At 34.8% G+C, this 23726-nt stretch overlaps 1 protein-coding gene across 5 annotated transcripts in view; it reads left to right on the top strand.

Annotated features, from left to right (window-relative positions):
- Positions 1-23726, top strand: part of LOC121378822 (protein FAM13B-like) — a 117119-nt gene that overhangs the window by 41839 nt on the left and 51554 nt on the right. For 4 of the 5 annotated variants that reach the window (XM_041507152.1, XM_041507154.1, XM_041507153.1 and 1 more), the window contains exon 4: positions 22190-22400. In XM_041507152.1, coding sequence (XP_041363086.1) covers positions 22190-22400 — 211 coding nt within the window. Of the gene's footprint in view, positions 1-3813; positions 3851-22189; positions 22401-23726 lie in introns of all 5 variants that reach the window. The other variant, XM_041507155.1, reaches the window with a different exon arrangement.

Below are 23726 nucleotides of genomic sequence, written 5' to 3'. Positions count from 1 at the left end.
GTTGGCTTTCACTGTAATAGGATGCCACTCTCTTAAAATAGGTCACTATATGTTTAACACCTTCTAAAACAATGTAATTAATCGTAAGTTACAACAAGCCTATAAAATGTACTGGTTGTCACGTTATTTTAACAAGCTTACTTATTACTGACCAGAAAGAAATGAAAGGTTATAAACTACGCCTGGGAAAACCAAGTAAGCCGAGGTGATTTTAATGAGTTGACAGGGTTTTAAAGGGAACATTTTGTTCAGTATTGCATTGCGATTCACTACACAAGTGTTAGAGATCGCTACAAAATTTTAAAACATTAAACAGTAGTTGCTAAGCAATTTTCAACTGACTAACAATATTGCTAATGAAGATTTTGAAAACAAAATGTTTGATTGTACCAAAGTCAAGGTGATAAACATTGCTCAAATTAAGTATGCCAAACATTAAGTACAAGCATGCTGACCTCGGAACATTTCACCTGAAAACCACTGAAATGTTAAGAATTTAATAACAATAAAATAACTTGAAATGCATTTCTCGATATCTACAAGTCTTGACAAGCTATTAATAACATTACTGCATTAAAAGACCCTGGTATGCTAGGAACAGACAAAATAAGAAGGTTTTGGCTCATATTGGTGAAATCTAAGACCCAGGGCCCTGTTTTACGCAATGATCTTAGCGCTAAGATTACCGTAAGTGCTTAACTACCTTACACACTTAAGGTGATGTTAGTGCTATGATCCGTTCATAAACCGGGTCAGTAGACACATTTTATGAAGTGAACTTAGCACTAAGATCACCTTAAATGCCTAAGTTACATGTAGTTATGTACTAACGGTGATCTTAGTGCCAAGATCACTTCATAAAACAAGGCCCAGTTCAGTCAAGTAAGGTGGGGGTGGGGGAGGAGAACCCACAAAAAATATGTTTTAATGTTGATTTGATGATAAATTGGTGATGATCCTTCATATAATTGTACCTCACATTATGACTCTGAAGAGAGTATATCCTTTCACTCACCATCTAAATCATCATTGATCGCCATTCCCAGGCTTGGCGACTTAACACATTTTACGTTTTTACTTAATTTTCTGCTTATTGAAAACATTTTTGGCAGTGGTGCGATAAAAATCAATTTAGCGGAAATTACTGCCAGCTTGATGGGATAAAGCGTGTGGAGATGGGGTTTTTTGGACGGTCTTCTCGTGGGGATTCCATCGCGACAAGACATACATGTGCTACAGTTCCAAGCTTCAGTTATTGAATCATCGCTTCCAGTGGTCATGTGGTCCAATTTGTTCACACCAAATCACAGGCGCATCACCAGAGGGGGTTTGGTGGTGCGAGTGAACCCCCCCTTTATGATGATCTGCTTTCTGTTTTACACTTCTTTACTCTGATGTAATGTTTTACAAATTGCAGACTGTGGATATAACAGGATTCCTTGCTGCTGTAAATCCCAGATTTTCTATCAGAAGTGTAAGATTGTGACATAGAATCCTAAAATATATGTACGTCAGTTTGCTGCCTGTCATAAAAGAGTAGCCTATGTGGTGATAGCGGATTTCCTCTAAAAACCAGAGCCAGAATGACCATATATTTGACGTCCAATAGCCAATGATAAGATAAAAAATCAATGTGCTCTAGTGGCGTTGTTAAATAAAACAAACTTTCTGTACATCAGTTTTACAATTCATAATAAAAATCTCCAAATTCCAAGTCTGCTGTAATATTATTTAGCCATACAATGTATTAGTTCATTATAAAACACTAACCACCTACAAATGTTCCTGGAGACCCCTATTGGTCATAATTAGGCATGAAGCACTTGCCATTAATATGTCACTTACAATAATTATGTAACTGCAGGTGTGTGGGTTTTTTTTAATTATTAATTAATTATTGTTAATTAAGTTTATGAATATTTTTGTTATATTGGTTTGTTAAGTATTTTCAACTTGGGAGATGTGAAGTCACTGTACCGACTTTATCCCTGAGGTGCCTAGGGTTGTAGGATCAAGTGCTCTCATTGGACCAAATACATTTAACCATTCCAGCCAGTACCCTACAGCAGGTATATTGAAGATGCATATTGTACACTCTGTAATGTAACAAAACATGTGCAATAGTTAACAAAAGTGACTAACACAAAACATTAAACAAGCTTCCATTTTGTATTATATTTATTGGAATATGTCCGTAAAAATTAGTTCCCAAGGGACATACACTTGATATGAAATGATCACATGTTTACTATCCTATTTACTACCCAGTGTTCACCCAGCATGAAAAACATAGCCCAGTGAAATTATATGGAATGAAGACTGATGCCATAAATGTTCAAATCAAATGATAGCATGGCGTATCATGATGAGACATGCCGTTTCTTAATGGGAAATATGACTTGGACTTAAACCACTGGAGTAATAATAGTGCATGTAAAGTTATATACCAAGGATTTATCGAGGTGTTCTGTGGGTCTGAAAAAAGGCCCCTTCCCAAAAGAAAGTGGCACTGAAAATTCCCAATTAATTTAACTGCATCACTCAGTAGCCTTAAAAAAAATATCCCAATTATGATTAAATCTTGCTAATTTTTTCCAATCTCATCAGATATGGGACTGGCAAAAACTCCTGGATAAACACACATTTCACATATACCGATACGTGAGATTTAGTGTGTGTGTATGTGTGGATAAACACACATTTCACATATACCGAGACGTGAAATTTACTGTGTGTGTATGTGTGGATAAACACACATTTCACATATACCGAGACGTGAGATTTAGTGTGTGTGTATGTGTGTGTATGTGTGGATAAACACACATTTCACATATACCGAGACGTGAGATTTAGTGTGTGTGTATGTGTGGATAAACACACATTTCACATATACCGAGACGTGAAATTTACTGTGTGTGTATGTGTGGATAAACACACATTTCACATATACCGAGACGTGAGATTTAGTGTGTGTGTATGTGTGGATAAACACACATTTCACATATACCGAGACGTGAGATTTAGTGTGTGTGTATGTGTGGATAAACACACATTTCACATATACCGAGACATGAAATTTACTTTGCAGGTTGTTGCAGAACTTCAAGTGCTCTTATGTTTCAGCTGCATCATTGATTAAAGACTTTTTAAACGTGACTTGCAGAAAAATGAAATATGGTTATTTTAGTTATTTTTTGCATTCCATGTTGCATCAGCATTACACTTAAGTTTCTGTTTTGTTTCAGTTTTTCTTCAAATGACGAATGAGTGAATGTTTAATAATCTCAAGCATGGAAAACATTAGCTATTGTGTATCAGATTTCTTTAATAATCTTACACTTGATTATTTACTGCCGTTATTTTTTATTTGTGCTTCAGTGTGTGTAATTGCATATTTTCAAGTTTGGTTTGCCATAGATTAAATTAAGATGGACTATAATGTAATTAAAACTTTCAGATGGGGTGGGAAAGAAAGAAATGTTTTATTTAACGATGCTCTCACCACGTGTTTAACTACATTATATGGCATCTGACATGGTTGAGGACAACACACATACTTAGAGAAGAAACACGCTGCTGCCACTCTATGGGCTACTCCTTTTCAATTAGCAGCAAGGGATCTTTTATATGCACTATCCCACAGACAGGATAGTACATATCATGGCTTTTGTTAAACCAGTTATGAAGCACTGGTTGGAATGAGAAATAGTCCAAAGGGTCACTGACAGGGATTAAGGATGAATTAATGTAATGATGGTGCTCATGGCGTGTACTAATTGGAACTAATGACCGTAATTATGTCTTTCCTTCCAGGATTATCACTACTAGATATTAACTGCACTGTAGACAGGTTAGTTTGGCACTCTCAGATTTTGTTCACCTTGGCTTGTGCATGGTTCACTTTGATCTATTTCTGATGCTTGCTTGCATTCTCACTGCTTTTTTCTCTTATTGTATTTGTAGGACTTTGTGTAACTGCTGCCAGGAAGAATACATTTAAAAAACAAAAAACAATTCTGGCTTCCACAAACTGCTCAAATGATTGTTTTGGTCATGTATCGGTTTTGCCATTACATTTGTTGTAACTTGTTTACTGCTCATGTAAAATTTACTGAATGATCAATCCCAGCATTATGTCTCATCAAGCGGGTTTCCTCACTAAGACTAAATGTCAGAATTACCAAAGATATGATATCCAATAGCTCTAATGGTGTCATTAAACAAAACAAACTTTAGCTTCATATGTTATCAATTTAAAAAAGAAAGAAAAAGAAAACCCCAAACATTATTCAAACCAAAAAAAGGTTATACAATTGTTTGGGTATATCCTTTTTAGGTCATGCAAATTTTGAATCTGTAGAAAGATTTAAAAAAATTTTTAGCCAATCAAGACATACTGTAGCTTACAGGTTAAAACATTAGTCCGTGGTGTGACAGTTTAAGACAGTTAATTCCTCCCATTGATTTAGTTTTTTAATGCTAGCTTCAGACTACCAACTTTCTGTTCCCACAACTTCTACGACTGTCCAGTTTCTAGTGTGAGCTCTTTTACAACTCGATTCTCATCGTATAACCCATTAGTTGTTAATCTGAGCTCTTTTACAACTCGATTCTCATCGTATAACCCATTAGTTGTTAATCTGAGCTCTCTTACAACTCGATTCTCATCGTATAACCCATTAGTTGTTAATCTGAGCGTTCTTACAACTCGATTCTCATCGTATAACCCATTAGTTATTAATCTGAGCTCTCTTACAACTCGATTCTCATCGTATAACCCATTAGTTGTTAATCTGAGCTCTTTTACAACTCGATTCTCATCGTATAACCCATTAGTTGTTAATCTGAGCGTTCTTACAACTCGATTCTCATCGTATAACCCAGTAGTTGTTAATCTGAGCTCTTTTACAACTCGATTCTCATCGTATAACCCAGTAGTTGTTAATCTGAGTGCACCCATCATAAGTTGGCAGTTGGGGAAAATAAAATGCAACCATCACATTGGCCAACTTGGTCATGACAGTTGGCCTACCTTTAACTTTTCAGTCAGTTTTACAGTTTGGTCATCAAAGTCTGTGGAATGTGTTGTTCTGTTACTGGGAAGCACACAAAAGATTCCATGCTACTAATGTACATGGTTATAGCACTGTTAAAGGGATAGTCCTGAGTTTGCTGCCACTGTAACACGTTTCCAACTAACAAATCCTTTTTGATGATGAAAATATATGTGTCTGTACAAACAAAATGTTTATTTTCATCATTATGTTTGTAGTCTCAATGATTTTGTATGTATGAAAAAAAAAAATGAGCCGTCACATGGGAAAACCTACAACTTAATTACTTTATAAATAACAGGTAATAACGTTGAAAAAACTAAATCTCAGGTATTTGGGCTCTATCTTAATTATATCTTGTAAAAATACAGCATTAATGACGTCACTCTTTCAACATCAAAGTAGACAACGTCAAAATGAAATGTCAATGTTATTACCTTATTCTAGGTAACTTTCCGCCCAATTTCAATGAAATCATTTGATTTGGAATGGGTACTTTGAGTTATTTATTATTATTATTATTATTATTATTTTAAAGCGATATATTCCGATTTATTTTCTTTCGTATTTTGCCACCCCCTTTATTTTTCTCTGCCTCAATTTATTTTCCCGCATCCTACTATATTGTACAGCACCCAGCTCCGCTATTTCATAGTGCACAGGTTTTTGGGCTGAAATAAAATCAATCAGTCTGCACACTCGACATCAAAGAAAACAAGCTGCACGTGGTGTGGGAAAAACTTCAGTAGTTTACGATTGTAACCGTAATGTAATTTAACACTATTTTAACAGCTTCTGTTGTGTCCCATACCAGTATTCATTTGTATGCTTGATACACACAATTAAAGTTATATTTTATTTGAGAAATAAAAATACTTTATTTTGATCATTTCGGCAATCTGCGACTGAAAAACCACTTATTTGGCGTCAACTTTGTCATGTGATCAGAACGGTCTTTGGAGTCCACTAACTCTCGTTTGATATTTTGTTCTCAGTTTGTATGTAGTTGGTCATAACTGATGATTTTTAATTACTGTCATTTGTTTATTCAGCAATTCTTTATAAAATATTAAAAATATTTTATTTTTGGGGTATCACCGCTTATAAACACAATGGAAGTGGTAGTGTTCATCATTAAAAGCATTTGTCTTGGGTGCCAAATTATATGTACACCGCCTTTACAAAAACGAAATACTTTTTATCAGCTGGCAATATCAATGCGATCGATGAAGAAATAAAAAGAACTCAGAAATGTTATGCTAATTTAGGGATTCAATTTAAATTAAAAAAAAAAAAATTGTTTAGATATTTTGAAATCTGTATTAAAATAACAACACACAGCGATAGGCCTACACGTAGCCCAAGTACTACGGTAACCATATTTTCCCACCCCACTTTTTTTTTTCCCTCTTAAGATATGTTGTTGTTGTTTGGGTTTTTTAATTGGATCTGGTTCAGTGTCATTCTGCTCACTGGTGTTATCAGATTGTGTTTGATTCTAAGTTCAGTATTATTCTCAACATCTACTGGCCTGTGTTTATCATATTCATCCAATACAGTTAAAGTTAAAGTTAGAGAACATTGATTTATTAATCATCAGCTATTGGATGTCAAACATTTGGTAATATTGACCTATAGTCTTACAGAGGAAACCTGCTATACATTGTTCTTTTAGTAGCAAGGGATATTTTATATACACCATTCCACAAACAGGATAGCACATACCACGGTCTTTGATATACCAGTTGTAGTGCACTGGCTGGAACGAGAAATAGCCCAATGGCTCCACTGACGGGGATCGATCCCAGACCTACCGCACGTCAGACGTGTGCTTCACCACTGGGCTACGTCCCGCTGGTACAGATACTAGTATCTAATACAGATACTGTTTCTTCCATTTCCACTGTTCTTAGTCTTGGTCTTCTATTTTAAATTTCAAAATGTTCTGCAAAGAGTACTTTAAGCTCTTGTAAAATTAAAATATATGTAGGAAAGAAAACCAACTCCTCTGCAAATGATTACAAGTGAGTAAAGTGAACAGATATTATAATAATTTAATAATTATCGCACGCCGGCGCACACAAATAATAATAATAATTATTATTAAAAACATTCGTGGGGTAGGGGGGAAAGCTACATTTCGAGAATTGATCCACAATACCTCAGCATGCATAACAAGTTGCTAAACTCTAGACCAGCTTATGCAATGACATATAAAGGTATAGAATGAAACGTTTCTGTTACCGTACCGCAATATGTGTGCAGATGACAATAAATTTGTTTGAAACGATGGTAAAAGAAATAACTAAAAATATAGTATTGTTACAGATATTGTTTGTAGGAAATAATAAACAAGATTTAGCTTTCAGTATTTAGTTTGCAAATAGAAAAAGGATAAAACATAGTGGTGTTGATTGTAGTCCACAGAACAGTTAGGCCTAACCGAGTTGTAAACACATGCAACTCGATACGATCCTAATTTGATGTTTGGTCTAACTTCATGCATATTGTATATAACTTCTAGAAAAGTTGCTGAACTTTATGTTGTGTATAATTATGTACGTTATACAAATATGTGATACTTGCATATCATATCGATATATAGGACTTCTCCCTATGTTTGTAAATTATACGTATCAAAGTACAGACGGTATCACTAAAGATATCGACCAATGTTCTCAGGTGTTTATTTCTAAAAAATACAAAATACTAACCAGAAAATATTGAACATAAAGATATATGTTTACTTCAAACTGATCTTCATGTGAAGAAGAAGTTGCCATCTTCTTAAATTCTCAAAAAAACAACCCAAAAAAAACGAGCAAACAGCATGTCAATTTGTACTTCCGCGTTTATATGTGATGTCAAACTTTGAGCCGTGTTTACTCAGTTTCTGATGTCATGCTAAGTTGTAGGTTTTCGTGTGTGACGGCTCATATATATATATTTGTAGTCCCAAATATTTTGTATCTATGAAAAATATATATATTATGGAGCAAAATGAAAAATTAGTTCTACAAACATTGTGACATGATCACATCTACATTGGATATACAGATACTGGTATTGTAAAAAAATGAAAATGTATTTGATAAATTATGTAATTTTAGTTGCTGGTAGTTGGAAACATCTTACAATTAAGTTACATCGGCTGCAGACTGAAGACGGTGCCTTAACCAAGTGTTGGATTATCTTGTTTGACCTAATACTATAGATGCTGACTAAACTGAGCTGCACTGTTTCATAAAACCTTTCTTTTCTTTGATCTTTTCTAGTTTCCATTCTCATTTTTAAATGTCAGTGATTTGGTTTGCTTCTGCTTGTATGTTTGATAGAGTGAGCTCCCTTTATCAGTGTGACAAATAATTCTGTGCATCTCATCTCTATTTTGATTTTTTCTCTTGTTATTTATTTGTTTGCTTTGTTTAATTATTGTTGTTTAAAATACAATCTAATTAAAATTAGCTCCACTATTACATGTGGATCTAACACCAGCCAGTTGGAGCTCATGTCCACCAATCAAATCCTTACTTGCAGAATCCTGCCAGTGATTTAAAAATAATTTGAAAACATTCCGAATTATCCTGAGGGTATACGACATGTTTTGTGTGAATTACGAATGCCTTAAAACATGTTTTATTTTATAAAATAAATAATTTGTAATGTAAAACTGAAGACTGATTTAGTTAGGTTTTTTTTTATAAATAAATACTTTTTAATGTAAAATTGAAGACTGATAACCCACCCCGTACGTATTGGTATGGTTCACTGTACTGCGGCCACTAAAATAGACTCACCCGATATTTTTAGAATTTGTATGCTCCCAAATAACGTTATAAAAGGCGAAGTGTGATTGGTCAGTATTTAAATTATTATTTACAGACGAAATGTTACCTGGACTTTGGGGACTACGCAGTGTTGTTAGCAATCCGATTAAAATTAGTTCTACTAGTCTAAATAAGGCATTCGTAATTCACATGAAACATATCGTATACCCTCAGGATAATTCAAATTATTTTTAAATCACTGGCAGGATTCTGCAAGTAAGGATTTGATTGGTGGACATGAGCTCCAACTGGCTGGTGTTAGATCCACATGTAATAGTGGAGCTAATTTTAATTAGATTGGTTTAAAATACATTTTACAATAGCATAATTGTAGTTGAGATTGGTTTATTTTTGCTTACATGTATTTCAGTTACATTTATATTCAAATAAGAAAGAGATTTAAAAAAAAAAATAGTTCCTAGTTCCATCCAGCGAAAATAAATTATAATTTGGTTAATCTACAAACCTGTAATGCACTTAGATCACGTTTTTATCAAATGGAGTGAAAAAGCAGGTTTTATATCGATAAATACCATGGGAATCCCCATGTCCCAATTGCTTGAAATAATTTTGAAAGTTAGTATTCTGATGTCACCGGTAGAAGCACAACAATGCCTATGTCACGACAAATTTCACAGACTTGGGGTGCGTTCGTTTCACCTCTCCTGGACATGTTCCAACTGTTTTGTCCTGGTTGTATCCCCTCTCCAGATATCGTAAGACTTAGCAAAATTATTGGTTTTAAGGGTTTGTAACGTTTTGTATTGAGACACTTACTTGTCTGAACTTTATTGTTACTGAAAATGTTCACGAACTGTGAAGAAAAATCTCACAAATGAACAACAACAAATCGGATATTGATTGCGCGAACCGTGCACGAGAAAACAAACCGAACCAAAATGATAACGGTCACGTGATATACCAACGTCTGTGACATTAAAAATAGATTGGACCTCACTTGCTTAACGGTTTTTTCTCGACAACATGTTTTGTGAAAAAATGCCAAAAATGCATTTCGTGGTTTTACAAACATCAGGATTACCAAAAAGCACTTCAGGTGAATGGAAATGTGTATTCTAAATAATAAAATGGAAGTAAAGTGCAATTTTATTTGTGAAAAAACAGGGTTTAATAGCGAAAAACAACGCCGTAATGGTTAACAAATAAACGTAACTAGGGTGTGTCCCTTTAAAGTACTAATCAAAATTATACCCAGATGATTTTCCAGTCTTATATATTAGTTATGAAAATCCTTGGAATAAAAACCATAAAAACAGGTCAGTATTATTATGATCTGTTACGGTATTCAAACAACCGGTACAAAAAACTACAATAAATGAACTGTTATAGATAGAAATGTGAGATGTATTTTTAATTTTACTGCAAAACGTATGCAATTTGAAACAGACTATAACATCCAGGTTGATATTGATTACACCTGACAGGTGAAATCACAAGTACTAAGTGTAAGAATACATAGCAGTCCAGCATATTAAATCAAATAACTAAAATAATTATATAAATTTGCTAACAACAAAATTACTGATGTTGTATCCGTAATCAATAATTTTTAAAAATCTTAATCTAACAAAGCAGTTTATTGAACTTCATTGTATTGGAAAGGACGGGTGTATTATTTCTGGTATCAATATGGTACGAAGACCTGCAGTCTCAGTTACAGTTAGTAAACTTGTGCAAGCTCTTTATTCCTTTTTCCATCTGGAGAATAAGAGATGGAAATTGCTTATAACTTTAAACAAGCTTAGTACTTGTGATTTCACCTGTCAGGTTTAATCAATATCAACCTGGGTGTTATAGTCTGTTTCAAATTACATACGTTTTGCAGTAAAGCTGTAAAAACATCTCACATTGCTATCTATAACAGGTCATTTATTGTCGGGGGTTTTCACCGGTTGTTTGAATACCATAACAGGTCATAATAATACTGACACATTTTTATGGTTTTTATTCCAGAGATTTTCATAAATAATATATAAGACTGGAAAATCACATGGGTATAATTTTGATTAGTACTTTAGTTTAACAACAGCTCTTCATATTTACATGATAACAGAAATGTACATCAAGATTTGTTTTGGAAGTGTTTCATATGTAAAACAATAGTAGGATATTTAGCACAAAAAAAATATATAATTATTGGTGTTAAAAAAAAAAAAAAAATAGAATTGTGTAGCAAAATATGTTTTTGAAGTATAACAAATGTATGTGATAGTTAGCTTGTGAAAATTGTAAAAATTCGAATCCTCTGAATATGTACGGTACTTATTTGTCTTTGAAAAATGCATATAATAGATCCTGATGTGAAAATGAAAAATAAATAAATAAATAAAGGGAGTGATTAATTGCTCCCCTGACTTAGATTACTGGAAGCCATTTAAGATATTGCTGTATTGATACCATATCAATTCACATGCTAGAGAAAGGCCAAAAATTACTATCCTTGAACTTGTCTCCTTAAAGGGAGAGTTCTGATATACAAGTATTCTGTTTTCAACTAAAACAGTAGCCATGGTGATAACTACATGGTAATAACACTGTTTTTTTGTCAGTTCTACAAGAAGTTACTATGACAATAACACTGTGTTACACACCTGATAATAAACAAAGAACTGGAGTGATCTTAAAATTACTATATAGCCACCTCATCCTATAATTTTGTTTTGCTATTAGTACAAAACACATTGTAATTGACATATACAGGAGATCAAAGAATGGTGTGGACAGGAAGAAAACAAAAGGTGAGGCTCTGTTGTAAATACATTACAAATGTGCTACAAGCTCAACATATTTGGCTATTTTTCAGTTGAACATGTCCGATTCCATCGGGTGTTCACTGAAGATCTTCCAATTTGTTGGAGTTTTTTTACTAGCAATTAAATTATTTGGTCATAATTGTAGTTGAAGGTATAATGTTTGCATTTCAAAGCCAAAATGAATCAATAATAGTGGCTGGAATCCACCATTATGCAACTTGTAAACTGCACCTTTAATACTGGCAATGTGTTTGAGATTGCGGCTTTAAACCAACTGTCATTTTACTTCCCCAGTAAGTGCACTCAGCTGTCGAGTGTTGTTTGGAAGATAGTATTTCATTATGACAGTGCATTAGTTACTGTGTTAACACTTGTACTTTAAGTATATAAAATAAACATTGTTAGTAAATTGCTTGCTGACAGGCACCCAACAACAGTTACTGTAATGTTTGTGTTAGTCGTGCCACAACAGGTTGTTTGGATGAATAAAATATAGTTTGTGGATTATTTTTCAATCCATGAAGAACATTTAAACCAGAAATAGAAAGTTTTAATGTTTAAAGATTTTAATTTTTGTCTCGATTGCAGGGCATAAGCATGACTGAGCTGGGTTGATGTTTGGTTAAAGTGGTCTTAAAGTTTGGTTAAAATTTCTCTAATTGTGTTGAACTCTAAAATTGTTGAATTGATGACTTTCATTTTTGATATGACTAAGAAAATTATTGTTGTTATATATGATCTAAATGAAATGGGGTTGTGGAATGTATTACAGAATTTTAAAGAAATCTGCTTTTGAATTGATGTTCCCAACCTACTTTAAAAACAATTTAAAAACTTGTCCAGCAGTTATGTGGATTGATTTATGTTTTCACTGTTTCCTCAAGATTGTGACATACTGTCGTGAGAAACCACCTCACTAACTGTCCAGTAGTCTTCGTCACTAAACTCTCGCAACTTGGCGATCTCGCAGTGCAATGCTAAAAGACTTGCAAAGCAGATGCTTTGTTGTCTAGCAGAGCCTAAGAGACCTTTGTGAATTAGGCCCCAGAAAATTAATGATTAGTGATTAACAGTGAGAAGATGAATGTAGCGGCCTCATCCCTCTCCACTGGGCTATGAAGCATCTACATCAGCCTCAAACGAGATGCATTAAACGCTTCACCATCAAAGCTCCTAGCATGTTACTACTTTGATGTTGTAGTGTCCAGGAAGGTCAGTTCTTCAAAGAGGATACTTCTAATAACTCACTGGATACAGTCTCAGGGCTTGAATAAGTGCTTTTAGATGTAGCACAAGTCATTTTGACCAGCAACTAAGAACAAGTCAGCTGAAAATTGCAGTTTATTGACAAAACTATCATTTATTTATGACTTTAATGCTGTTATATGTTTGACACTTTGGTTTTAATTTTGCTACCCGACCAGAGATTACTTAAAATCTCAGACACTAGTTTCAGCCCGTGAAAATGGACACAAAGTGTAGTTAATCTACAAACCTGTAAGACATTTGTATACAGTTACAATAGAGTAAATCAAGTGTTTGTATGTTGAACGAGGGAAATACCATTAAAAATAGACCAGGGCTCATCTCCATAGACATTACTTATGACTGAGAGGTATGTACATTTTTAAAAACATAAAACATGCATTTTGTGCTACTATTACAAACACCAGAATGACAAAAACATAAAACATGCATTTTGTGCTACTATTACAAACACCAGAATGACAAAAACATAAAACATGCATTTTGTGCTACTATTACAAACACCAGAATGACAAAAACATTTTAAAAAACATAAAACATGCATTTTGTGCTACTATTACAAACACCAGAATGACAAAACATTTTGGATGTACAAAAATGGATACCAGTAATAAATAATAAAATCTACTTGTAATGTCTTGATTTCAATTATCTAAAACAGCTCTAATAGTTAAAAAATATGCCCTAGTGTTTACAAAACTAGGGTCTATCACTTCAATATTGTTTGTCTCTTTCAAAAGAGATTGATCCCCATTGGTGGTTCCATTGAGCTATTTCTCGTTCCAGCCAGTGCACCGCGACTGGTATATCGAAAGCTGTGGTATGTGCTCTTCTGTCTGTGAGATGGTGCATATAAATGATCCCTTGGTACCGTTGGAAAATGTAGTTGGTTTCTTCTCTAAAACAATATGTCAAAATTACCAAAAGTTTAAGACCTAATAGCCACTGATTAAAAAATCAGTGTGCCCAAGTGGTGTCATTAAACAAAAGAAACAAGCTTTACTTTCTAAAGAAACACTTGTGTAGGACAAGTACATTTGACATAGGACAACTAAAACTGAGAGGCACTTGTCCTACAGAAAAAGTGGATATTGAGAAGTTAATCCTGGCAGTATCTCTTCTTTTTTTTTACAAGTCAATCTGGTTTGGAAAGGTTAGAAGAAACTTTTTTATTTTTATTTTTATTTTTTTTGGCCTTGACACTTCAGATCAATACCACTAATCTAAAGAGCAATTATGGTACATGTGTCTGCACATTTCTACATCAGAAGCATGCAGTTTATCTCCAAGAAACTTTCTGGGTTTTTTTTTTTATCTAAGTCATTTGGCAGACAAATGAATTGCACCCATAAGACACAAGGTAGAGGCCCAGATGCCAAGGGTAAAACATGTTTCCCGTAAGTCTAAACCGTACATCATCAGAAAATGACGGATCTCTAGCCTGCAAATAACAGCACTCAGTGTTCATTTGTGATCTGAGGAAAATGTTTTACTTCCTGCTCGAGTGTTGTACAGTTTATATTCTGCCTGTACTGAGAATTGATTCCAACCCCCACACGTTGACATGCAGATCGGTTACTTGTAAACAAGCATGTTCCATAGAATGAGTTTTTCACAGATAAAAAGTCGTCTTCATTCTTCTGGAATTCCCAACTCTTGCTAAACACAAAAAAGTTCCTGGCCTTGTTTGAGGAAAATCACACATTAACCCCTTACTTTTCAAAATCCATTGAACAAAAGTTTTGCAGTGCCATTTTTTTGTGAAACTAGTGGAACCGGGTGAGGGTTTTGGGAAGATTCTTGTCCTTGTTATTTAGCAAAGTAAGCCATTATTAACATATTGTTTTATTTGGTATGTGTGTCCGTGCGTGTGTTCATATGTGCGTGTGCGTGTATGTACGTGTGTGTTGGGGTTTTTTTTATAGGTTTTTTGTGGGGGTAGGTTGGACAATTTATGGAAATTTCCTGAACACTGTCCAAAATTTTGTATCATTAGCATCAGGACATTAATTCCTATTCAGGACAATGGAGATCTTTGTCAAGGAAAATTTAAGAGAAAAAAAAGGAAGTCTCTTTTGATTAACAACACCACTAGAGCACATTGATTAATTAACCATTGGTTGTTGGATATCAAACCATTGGCAATTGTAACACATAGTCTTAAGAGAAAACTTGCAATAGTTTTTCCAATAACAGCAAGCCATATTTTATGTGCAATTTCCCATAGACAGAAAGCACATACCACAGCCTTTGATATAGCAATCTTGGGACATGAAAAAAGCAAATATGGACAACCTGTGTTTGATCATTCCACCAAAACACTTGAGGCAAGCACATTACCAAATGAGCTAGACCCCTAGCACCCCATGTCCAGCAATGCATGCTTGAACCATAATTGAATATAAACAGAAATAGAGGGATGTCAACATTAGATGCTTTAGTGTTCTTGTTTTAGTTTATCTCTTTCCTCTGACCACTTTTAAAAACATTTATTATTTATTAGTCCATGAAAAGCATGAACTGTATAATATAACAGGGATATTATTGTTAACTACAGTAATTTACAAGCACTACAAACCGGCAAGTCGAGGTTGATATGTGGTGGCAAGCCATTATCTTCAAGAATAATCATTTTTGTGTAATGTTTGTTGACATTCAAGATAACATACCTTAGTGCTACACCTGAATTCCTTTGTTAAGTGCATTTACATGTAGGTTTAAAGAATAGAGTGTGTATTCGTACGTGTAAACTTATACGTACATGTGTCATACTACTTATAGTGTAGATTACTATATTTAATTTTTAATTGTCATATTTGTTTTGAAATAAAACAAAAACATTACTTTCTTGATATTAATATTTTCTAAAATAAAATTTGAACAATTATAATACACATAAATAGTTTCTAAAGCCAATTTAAAGTGACTATTGAAAGATAGTTCTGATTCAAAAAGAAGCATAAAATTATATAATTAAGGTAGGAGTCAGTTTTAGAAAATCAAATACAGTAATTTTTCAACATAGTCCCCTCCTACATTAACACACTTAGTCCAGCGGTCATGGAGCAGACGGATCCCTTCTGTGTAGAAGGCACCATTTTGGGCCCTCAGAAAGTGAACCACAGCATTCATAACATCATCATCTGTGGCAAAATGATGACCACCGAGCTTCTTTTTCATTTTCATTCAGAGGGAGTTAAATCAGGAGAATAGGGTGGGTGTTCGACAAGTTTGAATCCACATTTCTGAATAAAAGCCATGGCCACTGTGGACGTCTGTGCAGAACATCAGCACAGTAGGCCCTGGTGATAGTGTGACCCTTGTCTAGGTAGTCCACCAACAGCACTCCTGCATCCCAGAAAATTAAGGCCATCACCTTGCCTGCAGACATCACAGTCTTGGCTTTCTTGGAAGGCGGAGAACCTGGGTGTTTCCACTGTTTTTTGCTTCATCTCTGGTTGGAAGTGATGGACCCAGGTTTCATCCATAGTCACAAATCACCGAAGGAAACTGTTGGGATCCGTCTCAAAAGTGGCAAGATTTTCGCTTGACATGTTGAGCCGAGTCTGTTTGAGATCAGGTCCAAGGAGCTTTGGGACCCAACGTGCTGACACCTTGGACATTTGAAGTTACTTGTGGATGACTGCATGGATGCGTTCCTGGGAGATACCCAACTCAGTGGCAATATATATATATATATATATATATATATATATATATATATATACTGTAAATCATGTAATTAATACGTTATGATATTATTGCGTCTGTACATGAGTGAACAAAAATACGTATTTTTATTAATGCGTCGGGCAAAAGTCCACATCACATAAAAACCACAGTTGTGTTGTTATTATATTGTTTGGGCTTCATCTTTCATGTTAAAAGACGTCAGTAGTTGTTTTCACAGCTACTACATAACCTGAAGCTAATCGCATGGTGGGTCGACCAGGAAGCCCTAATTACTTAAAGTAGTGTAATTAGTATAACTACACCTTATTGTTAAGGGTATGCCTCGCACTTTTGTGTGGTGATTTGATTCTAATTAATCCACCAGTAGAAATAAAAGGTAAACGGGTCGCTATTACAGGGCACAATATTTCACGCAAACACAGACGTATTATTCTAACAAATGTTTTAGACTGATTTTATACACTTGATGCGCAGCACAGGAATAGACGTTAATAAATGCGATATATTACAACAGTGGCAACTTGCGACCAGTCTAAATTAAATGCCATGTATAGAGTCGAGCCAAATGGTTTGAAGAAATAGGCAGAGATTGTTGGTTATGGTTATATAATTTTCTACTGTTTCATTTTTAAAGGAATATATTTAGTAATAAAATTTGTTGATTATAATTTTACAAATGTTCAAAACAGTTTAAATGTATACAGTAATACAGAAGTGTAAGAAAATTTGAAAAATACTCACATCACAAAATGAGCTTTTTAAAACCAAAACATTTGGAACATCACTGTATTATATAACCGCTATGATATTCCAGGAAAATGAAAATAGAATGGCAACATCGAAACGAAAGAAAGATTCTTGAAGTATTCACAAAAAGACGTTTAACAAAAATTGTTTTTGTATTTTGTTTCATTTTTATATTATAAAAGTGTTATTTTATTTAGAAGTATTATAGTAAAATCCTGCACATTTTTTGTATTGGGAATGAGACTAAACAAAATGCGTCAAGTTATTATTGCGTCGATGTGTTCGCCGCATTTTTCGCATTAATTACTTGCTCGCATTAATTTCATGATTTACAGTATATATATATATATATATATATATATATATATACACACACACACACACACACGCACACAGACACACAGACAGACACACACACACAGGCAGACACACACACAGACCGACACACGCACAGAGACACACACACACACATACACACACACACACACAGACACACACACACAGACAGACACACACACAGACACACACACACACACACAGAGACAGACACACACAGACACACGCACACACAGACACACAGACACATACACAGACACATACAGACACACACACACAGACGCATACAGACACAGACACACACACACACAGCATGCATACACACACACACAGACACACACACACAGACACAGACAGACATACACACACAGACAGACACACACACACAGACACACACACACACACACACACACACAGACACACACACACACATGCACACACACACGCACACAGACACACACACACACAGACATGCATGCACACACACACACACACACACACACACACAGACAGACAGACACACACACACACACACAGACAAACAGACACACACACAGACAAACAGACACATGTACATGTGTAAATTATGGGCCAAATTTACAAAGCCTGTTTTTCTTAAACACAGGTGTTTAAACATTGTAAATGTACGTAGTTACACACGTGTATGACTTAAACACAGGTGTTTAAACATTGTAAATGTACGTAGTTACACAGGCATAAAGACATAAACAGGCTTTTGGCCCATTACGTTAAATAAGGATTTCAAACATGAGTGGTAACTGCCCCTCCAATGCCCCTCCAATGCCCAATGCCCCCCCCCCCCCAAAAAAAAAAAAAAACCCCAGTGTACTGCCAATTATTACCATGTTAATGTTTGAAATAAAATGGAACATTTAATAACAATATCCCGGTATGCTTTTTAATATTTAGAGTTTATTGTCTAATATAATGCATTTGTTTAATATGAAATACAAATATGCAGACTGATGCAATACAAATAATGTTTAGTCATTAAGTCATAACTACTGACTTTTAAATTATATTTTTGACTTCAAAGTTATTAACTGAAACAAATTGTCTTAACAGACTGAGGGGTGAGATCTAAGAAAACAAGTTCTACATATTGTTAATAGACATTTAGTGACAGCTTTAATGTCATTTTAATCAGAATTCATTATTAGGTTATGTGTGGATTATGACAACGAACTTTCCTTCCCAAGAATTTAATTCCAGATACATTACTTATAACTTGCTGCTCTTTGTCTGTTAAAAACTTTCGTCAGTGACTTTAATGTAAAAACAATAATTAAGAAATGCACTGAATTTAATCAAGAAATGTGTATTGATTCTACCGCCTTGTTTGTGGCTGTCATAGGTTACACATATTTCCTGAGGGTGAGGGCTGGTAATTATTATAATTTTGATCACTAAAGATGATACATACATTAATGAAACTCTTGTGCATTGATGGAAGATGGACAATATTTGTAATAAAGTAGGCTAAGTCTGTTGTATTATAAAGACTAATGAACGTCATGAATGCAGTCAGCCTGCAATTAACCACCCAATGTTCATTCATTTTCAATTTCATTTATTTTTAACACCCAATAGCCGATGTGTATTTTGGTGCTGGGGTGTCGTTAAACAATCGTTTACATTTTTATTTGTTTTTGAGCTTATATCAAGCCTCTGTTTGTTAAAGCAGGCAAGCAATCTATATTGCTCTCCTCATAATAATTCTATTGAGAAATTTGAAATAAAGAGAAGACTTCTGCACATTAAAACAACAAGCAATATAAAACAAATGATAAAGCTACATGATGAAGGAGAGTTCAGAAACTCCATTTTCCATGTTTGGGTGAGCATGAGGAGAGTGTAAGCCACTGCTTGGTTCTCTTTGTGAGGTCCGTATAATATCCAATTATAGTTCAATATGAAAGCATGTTGTCAAATTTAGTGAGAGATAAGTCGGTGTACTGGGACAGAATGTAGGGCAATTGCTCACTGGACAATACCTCACCGGACAGTACCTCAGCGGACAATTGCTCACTGGACAATTGCTCACTGGACAATTGCTCACTGGACAATTGCTCACCAATAAAGTGAGAAATAGGACAATTGCTCACCTTTAGGTTTTTTTAATTAATAAAATTTTTAGAAAGCAATGGAGTTAGGTAATCGTGGTCACCTTTGATATTTTTTCTTTTGTTAATAAAAAAGAACATAAAACATAGAATTTCTAAAGGCACAACTTCAAAGTTGTGTTAATTACACAAGTTTTTGAGGTTCCTATAAGTGTTTAATTGACATTTCTATGCTGAACTGATGTGCTGGACTTGTTTAAAATATAGCTGATTTAGAATTAATTTTGTTATTTTATTTAAAGGTGTTTAATAAACTGAGTTTACCATACCCACTGATAATATCAGAGATTCCCACTCCCACCCAACCTTTTACACACACATACCATAACCTAAATTAAATTTGTATTGATAAACAAATCAGCAATTGTGGTGAGCAATTGTCCTATTTCTCACTTTATTGGTGAGCAATTGTCCAGTGAGCAATTGTCCGGTGAGGTATTGTCCGGTGAGCAATTGTCCGTTGAGCAATTGTCCGTACTCCACTGGTTCTACCCATTGAGTTGTTGGGGGTGGGGGTGGGGGGATTTAGCTCAGTCAGTTGAGTGCTCACCTGAGGTGCTTGCATCGCAGGATCGAACCACTTTGTTGGATCCATTCAACTGATTGGGTTTTTTTCTCGTTCCAACCAGTGCACGACAACTGGTCAAAGACTGGTATGTGCTTTCCTGTCTGTGGGAAAGTGCATATAAAAGATCCCTTGCTGCTAATGAAAAAATGTAGCCAATTTCCTCTGTTGACGTGTCAGAATTATAAAAATGTTGACATCCAATAGCTGATGATTAACTAATCAACTCTAGTGGTTTCATTAAAAATCAAAAACAAACATTGAGTTGTTAAAACTCTCTCTGAGTGGGAACCAGTACCAAGGCGTGAACCCAGCACCTACCAGCCTTAAGGCTGATGATTTAAACACTACACTGACTACCACTGTGACACTGCTGTGTTTTTATAAGAAAGAAAACATTAACATCATTATCTAATAATTGTACATATCACACACATAGACAACAAGCAAATGATGTAACACATTTCACTAATTAAGTTAATTAGCCAGTAAATGGATTGCAAGTGAAGGATAGATTGCCAGGGAACAATACCTCCAATTAGCTTTTTAACTGTTACTCTTTATCCATTGTGTGGTCATGCCAGGAAGAACAATGTTTTTTTTAAAACCACCCCACTGATTTATAACAGGCAGTGTTACAGGAAGTGTTGTCATTAGGGCCGTGTTTCAGAGTACTTGTACCAAGTATTGATGTGACTGTTGTGATAGTGTGTACCTTGTGGAATGTGTTAGTGCTGATAGAGCTCGCGTGTATGGTCGCAATACAGTTTCACTTGGGAATAGCTGGACATACCAATATATTGTCATTTGTACCATGAAGTTCAAAAAGAATCGGGTATTGTTGCTTGGTGAATATTTTGTATGTTTGTTTTATTCCACTGTCAAGTATTTTTCATTTTGTATACATTAGTTGTTATTTATTAGCATGTATGTACAAGATTGTTGGTATGTTTTATGAATGTATAAACTGTGTTTATATAGTTTTTGTAATTAACATGTCATTTTAGTGATTAAGAAAGGTTGTAATAATCAGTGGCAATACTATCCGTTACTGATCCTATTTATTAACCATATCGGGGCTTGAAATAGTGGCCTACTAAATGTGAATTTATATACGGCTAAAGCAGTTTATTTGTTAAACCTGGCAGGTCAAATATAAATTCATCCACTAAAACCACAACAAAAGCAAATAACTTTTTCAAGAGACAGATGTATGTACAATTATCTCATCTGCTATTTAGCTTGTGATTCTGCTATATTATAATTTCATAGAGATCTAAAATACATGTTAGCGGTCCTAATTTTTCACACACTGTCCCAACCTTCCCTTCACCCCCACCTCATGCTGTCTTTATTTACTGCAGACCTTTTTTTTTCCTTAACAAGATATATTTATTTTTGCCTGCTAATTAAAAAACAACAACAGCAGAACACATTTTATTTCCTATTTCAAGCCCTGCATATCAGGCTTTCTGTCAGAAAATAATTTAAATGTACATAACAAAAACAAAACAGATTCTGAGTGTCCCTACTAGGTGGTTATTGGTTTGAAATCTTTTGAAATCGGATTCTGAAATTCTTTTACTTTGACAAATTTGAAACAGCAGTTATCTTACTATAATCTATCTAAAAATTATAAAAATGTATCAATTGATTTCCAAAATTTTAGGCTAAGTAATTTACCCTTCGTACCTTCTGGCAGAAACTGTGAAGAGTAACGATGTGGTTACAAAACTTCTATATTTTCGGATATCACATTGTCATTGTGTTTGTTTTGTTCCAGATCAACACCCAGGGGACAAATGCCAGCATACCAATGGACCGGGTCAGACAGATGCTGAGCCCTGGGACACGACGGAAGTTCACAGCCAATCACAACGTCTCTACTACCAAGACATTCGGAGCATCTCTTGAGGACCTGGTGAAGAGGACTCCAGACGGCTGCGGGGTCCCCCACATCGTCCAGAAAATCTGCTCCTTCATCGAGAAACATGGTCCGTCATATTTCTGTTCCTTTATTTTACTTTCATTCCCCTGCCAGTCCAGACAGTTGCACTAAATATTTGTTAAATTTCATATCATACAAGCACAGACAGTTTATGTTTATTTTGAACATTCAAAGAGAACCTGGTCTATAGTACATAGTCAAAGAGAACCCGGTTTATAGTACATAGTCAAAGAGAACCCGGTTTATAGTACATAGTCAAAGAGAACCCAGTTTATAGTACATAGTTAAGCTAATTTGTAATAAATGAGGTACCCGGCTTGTCTGGTAGTATACGAAACATGAAAAAAAACCAAATCACCCCAAAAAACCTCACAGTTCAACCGGAATAGTCTACAGGTTTTGTCTTCATCTGTCTGTGTCTGTCTGTCTGTCTGTCTGTCATATATATTGTTTTCCAGACATTTTGTTTTCACAATGCTTCAAAATATTGAGTTGTGGTTTTGTGTATAGCTTTATTGTATAGAGTTACGGATCACGTTTGACTTTCAATGTTTCATGGGGATTGACCCATTTTTTGTCAGTTATGGCCCTTGAAGTTTGGAGATGTGAACTTTTATTGGGCCATGCACTGCTTTTACAGTACTCTTAGAACACTTGTTAATTAAAGGCCTATGGGGGAAGTGTATGTAAAAAATCCATTGCTGCTGTATCAGTAGTAGTAGCCCATGTCTGTCTTTCTCTCTGTCTCTGTATTTAGCTCTTTCTCTCTCTGTCATGTTCTGTTACAGATCAACTTTCATGGCAATTTACCCACTTTTCACAGTTATGACCCTTGTACTTAGGAGATCTATAAAAAAAAATTGTTTTACAAGACCTTTGTTTTTTGTAATGCCCAAAGATATTGGAATGGAATTTTGTGTATTGCTTTATCGTGTACAGTTACAGATCAAGTATAAGTTTCATGGTGATTTAACCATTTTACAGACTTATGGCCCTTCAACTTAGGAGATACAGAAATTTGTTAGGTCCGGTAGGGGACATGTATTGCTTTAGCAGTACTCTCAGAATGCTTGTTAAATTAGTTATGTTGCTAACTTTTGTTGATATGCTTGTTTGATATGGGAAAATATTTAAAGGGACACGCCCTAGTTGTTAACCATCACGCCTTTGTTTTTCGCTATTAAACCCATTTTCTCACAAATAAAATTGCACTTTACTTACATTTTATTATTTAGAATATACATTTCCATTCACCTGAAATGTTTTTTGGTAATCCTGGTGTTTGTAATACCACAAAATGCATTTTTCGTATTTCTTAAAAACGCATGCGCGTCTGAGAAAAAACCGTTGAGCAGACAAGGTCTAATCTATT

This window comes from Gigantopelta aegis, chromosome 8 (assembly GCF_016097555.1).
Source record: "Gigantopelta aegis isolate Gae_Host chromosome 8, Gae_host_genome, whole genome shotgun sequence".
NCBI lineage: Eukaryota > Metazoa > Mollusca > Gastropoda > Neomphalida > Peltospiridae > Gigantopelta > Gigantopelta aegis.
This window is presented reverse-complemented; position numbering and strand designations above follow the sequence as displayed.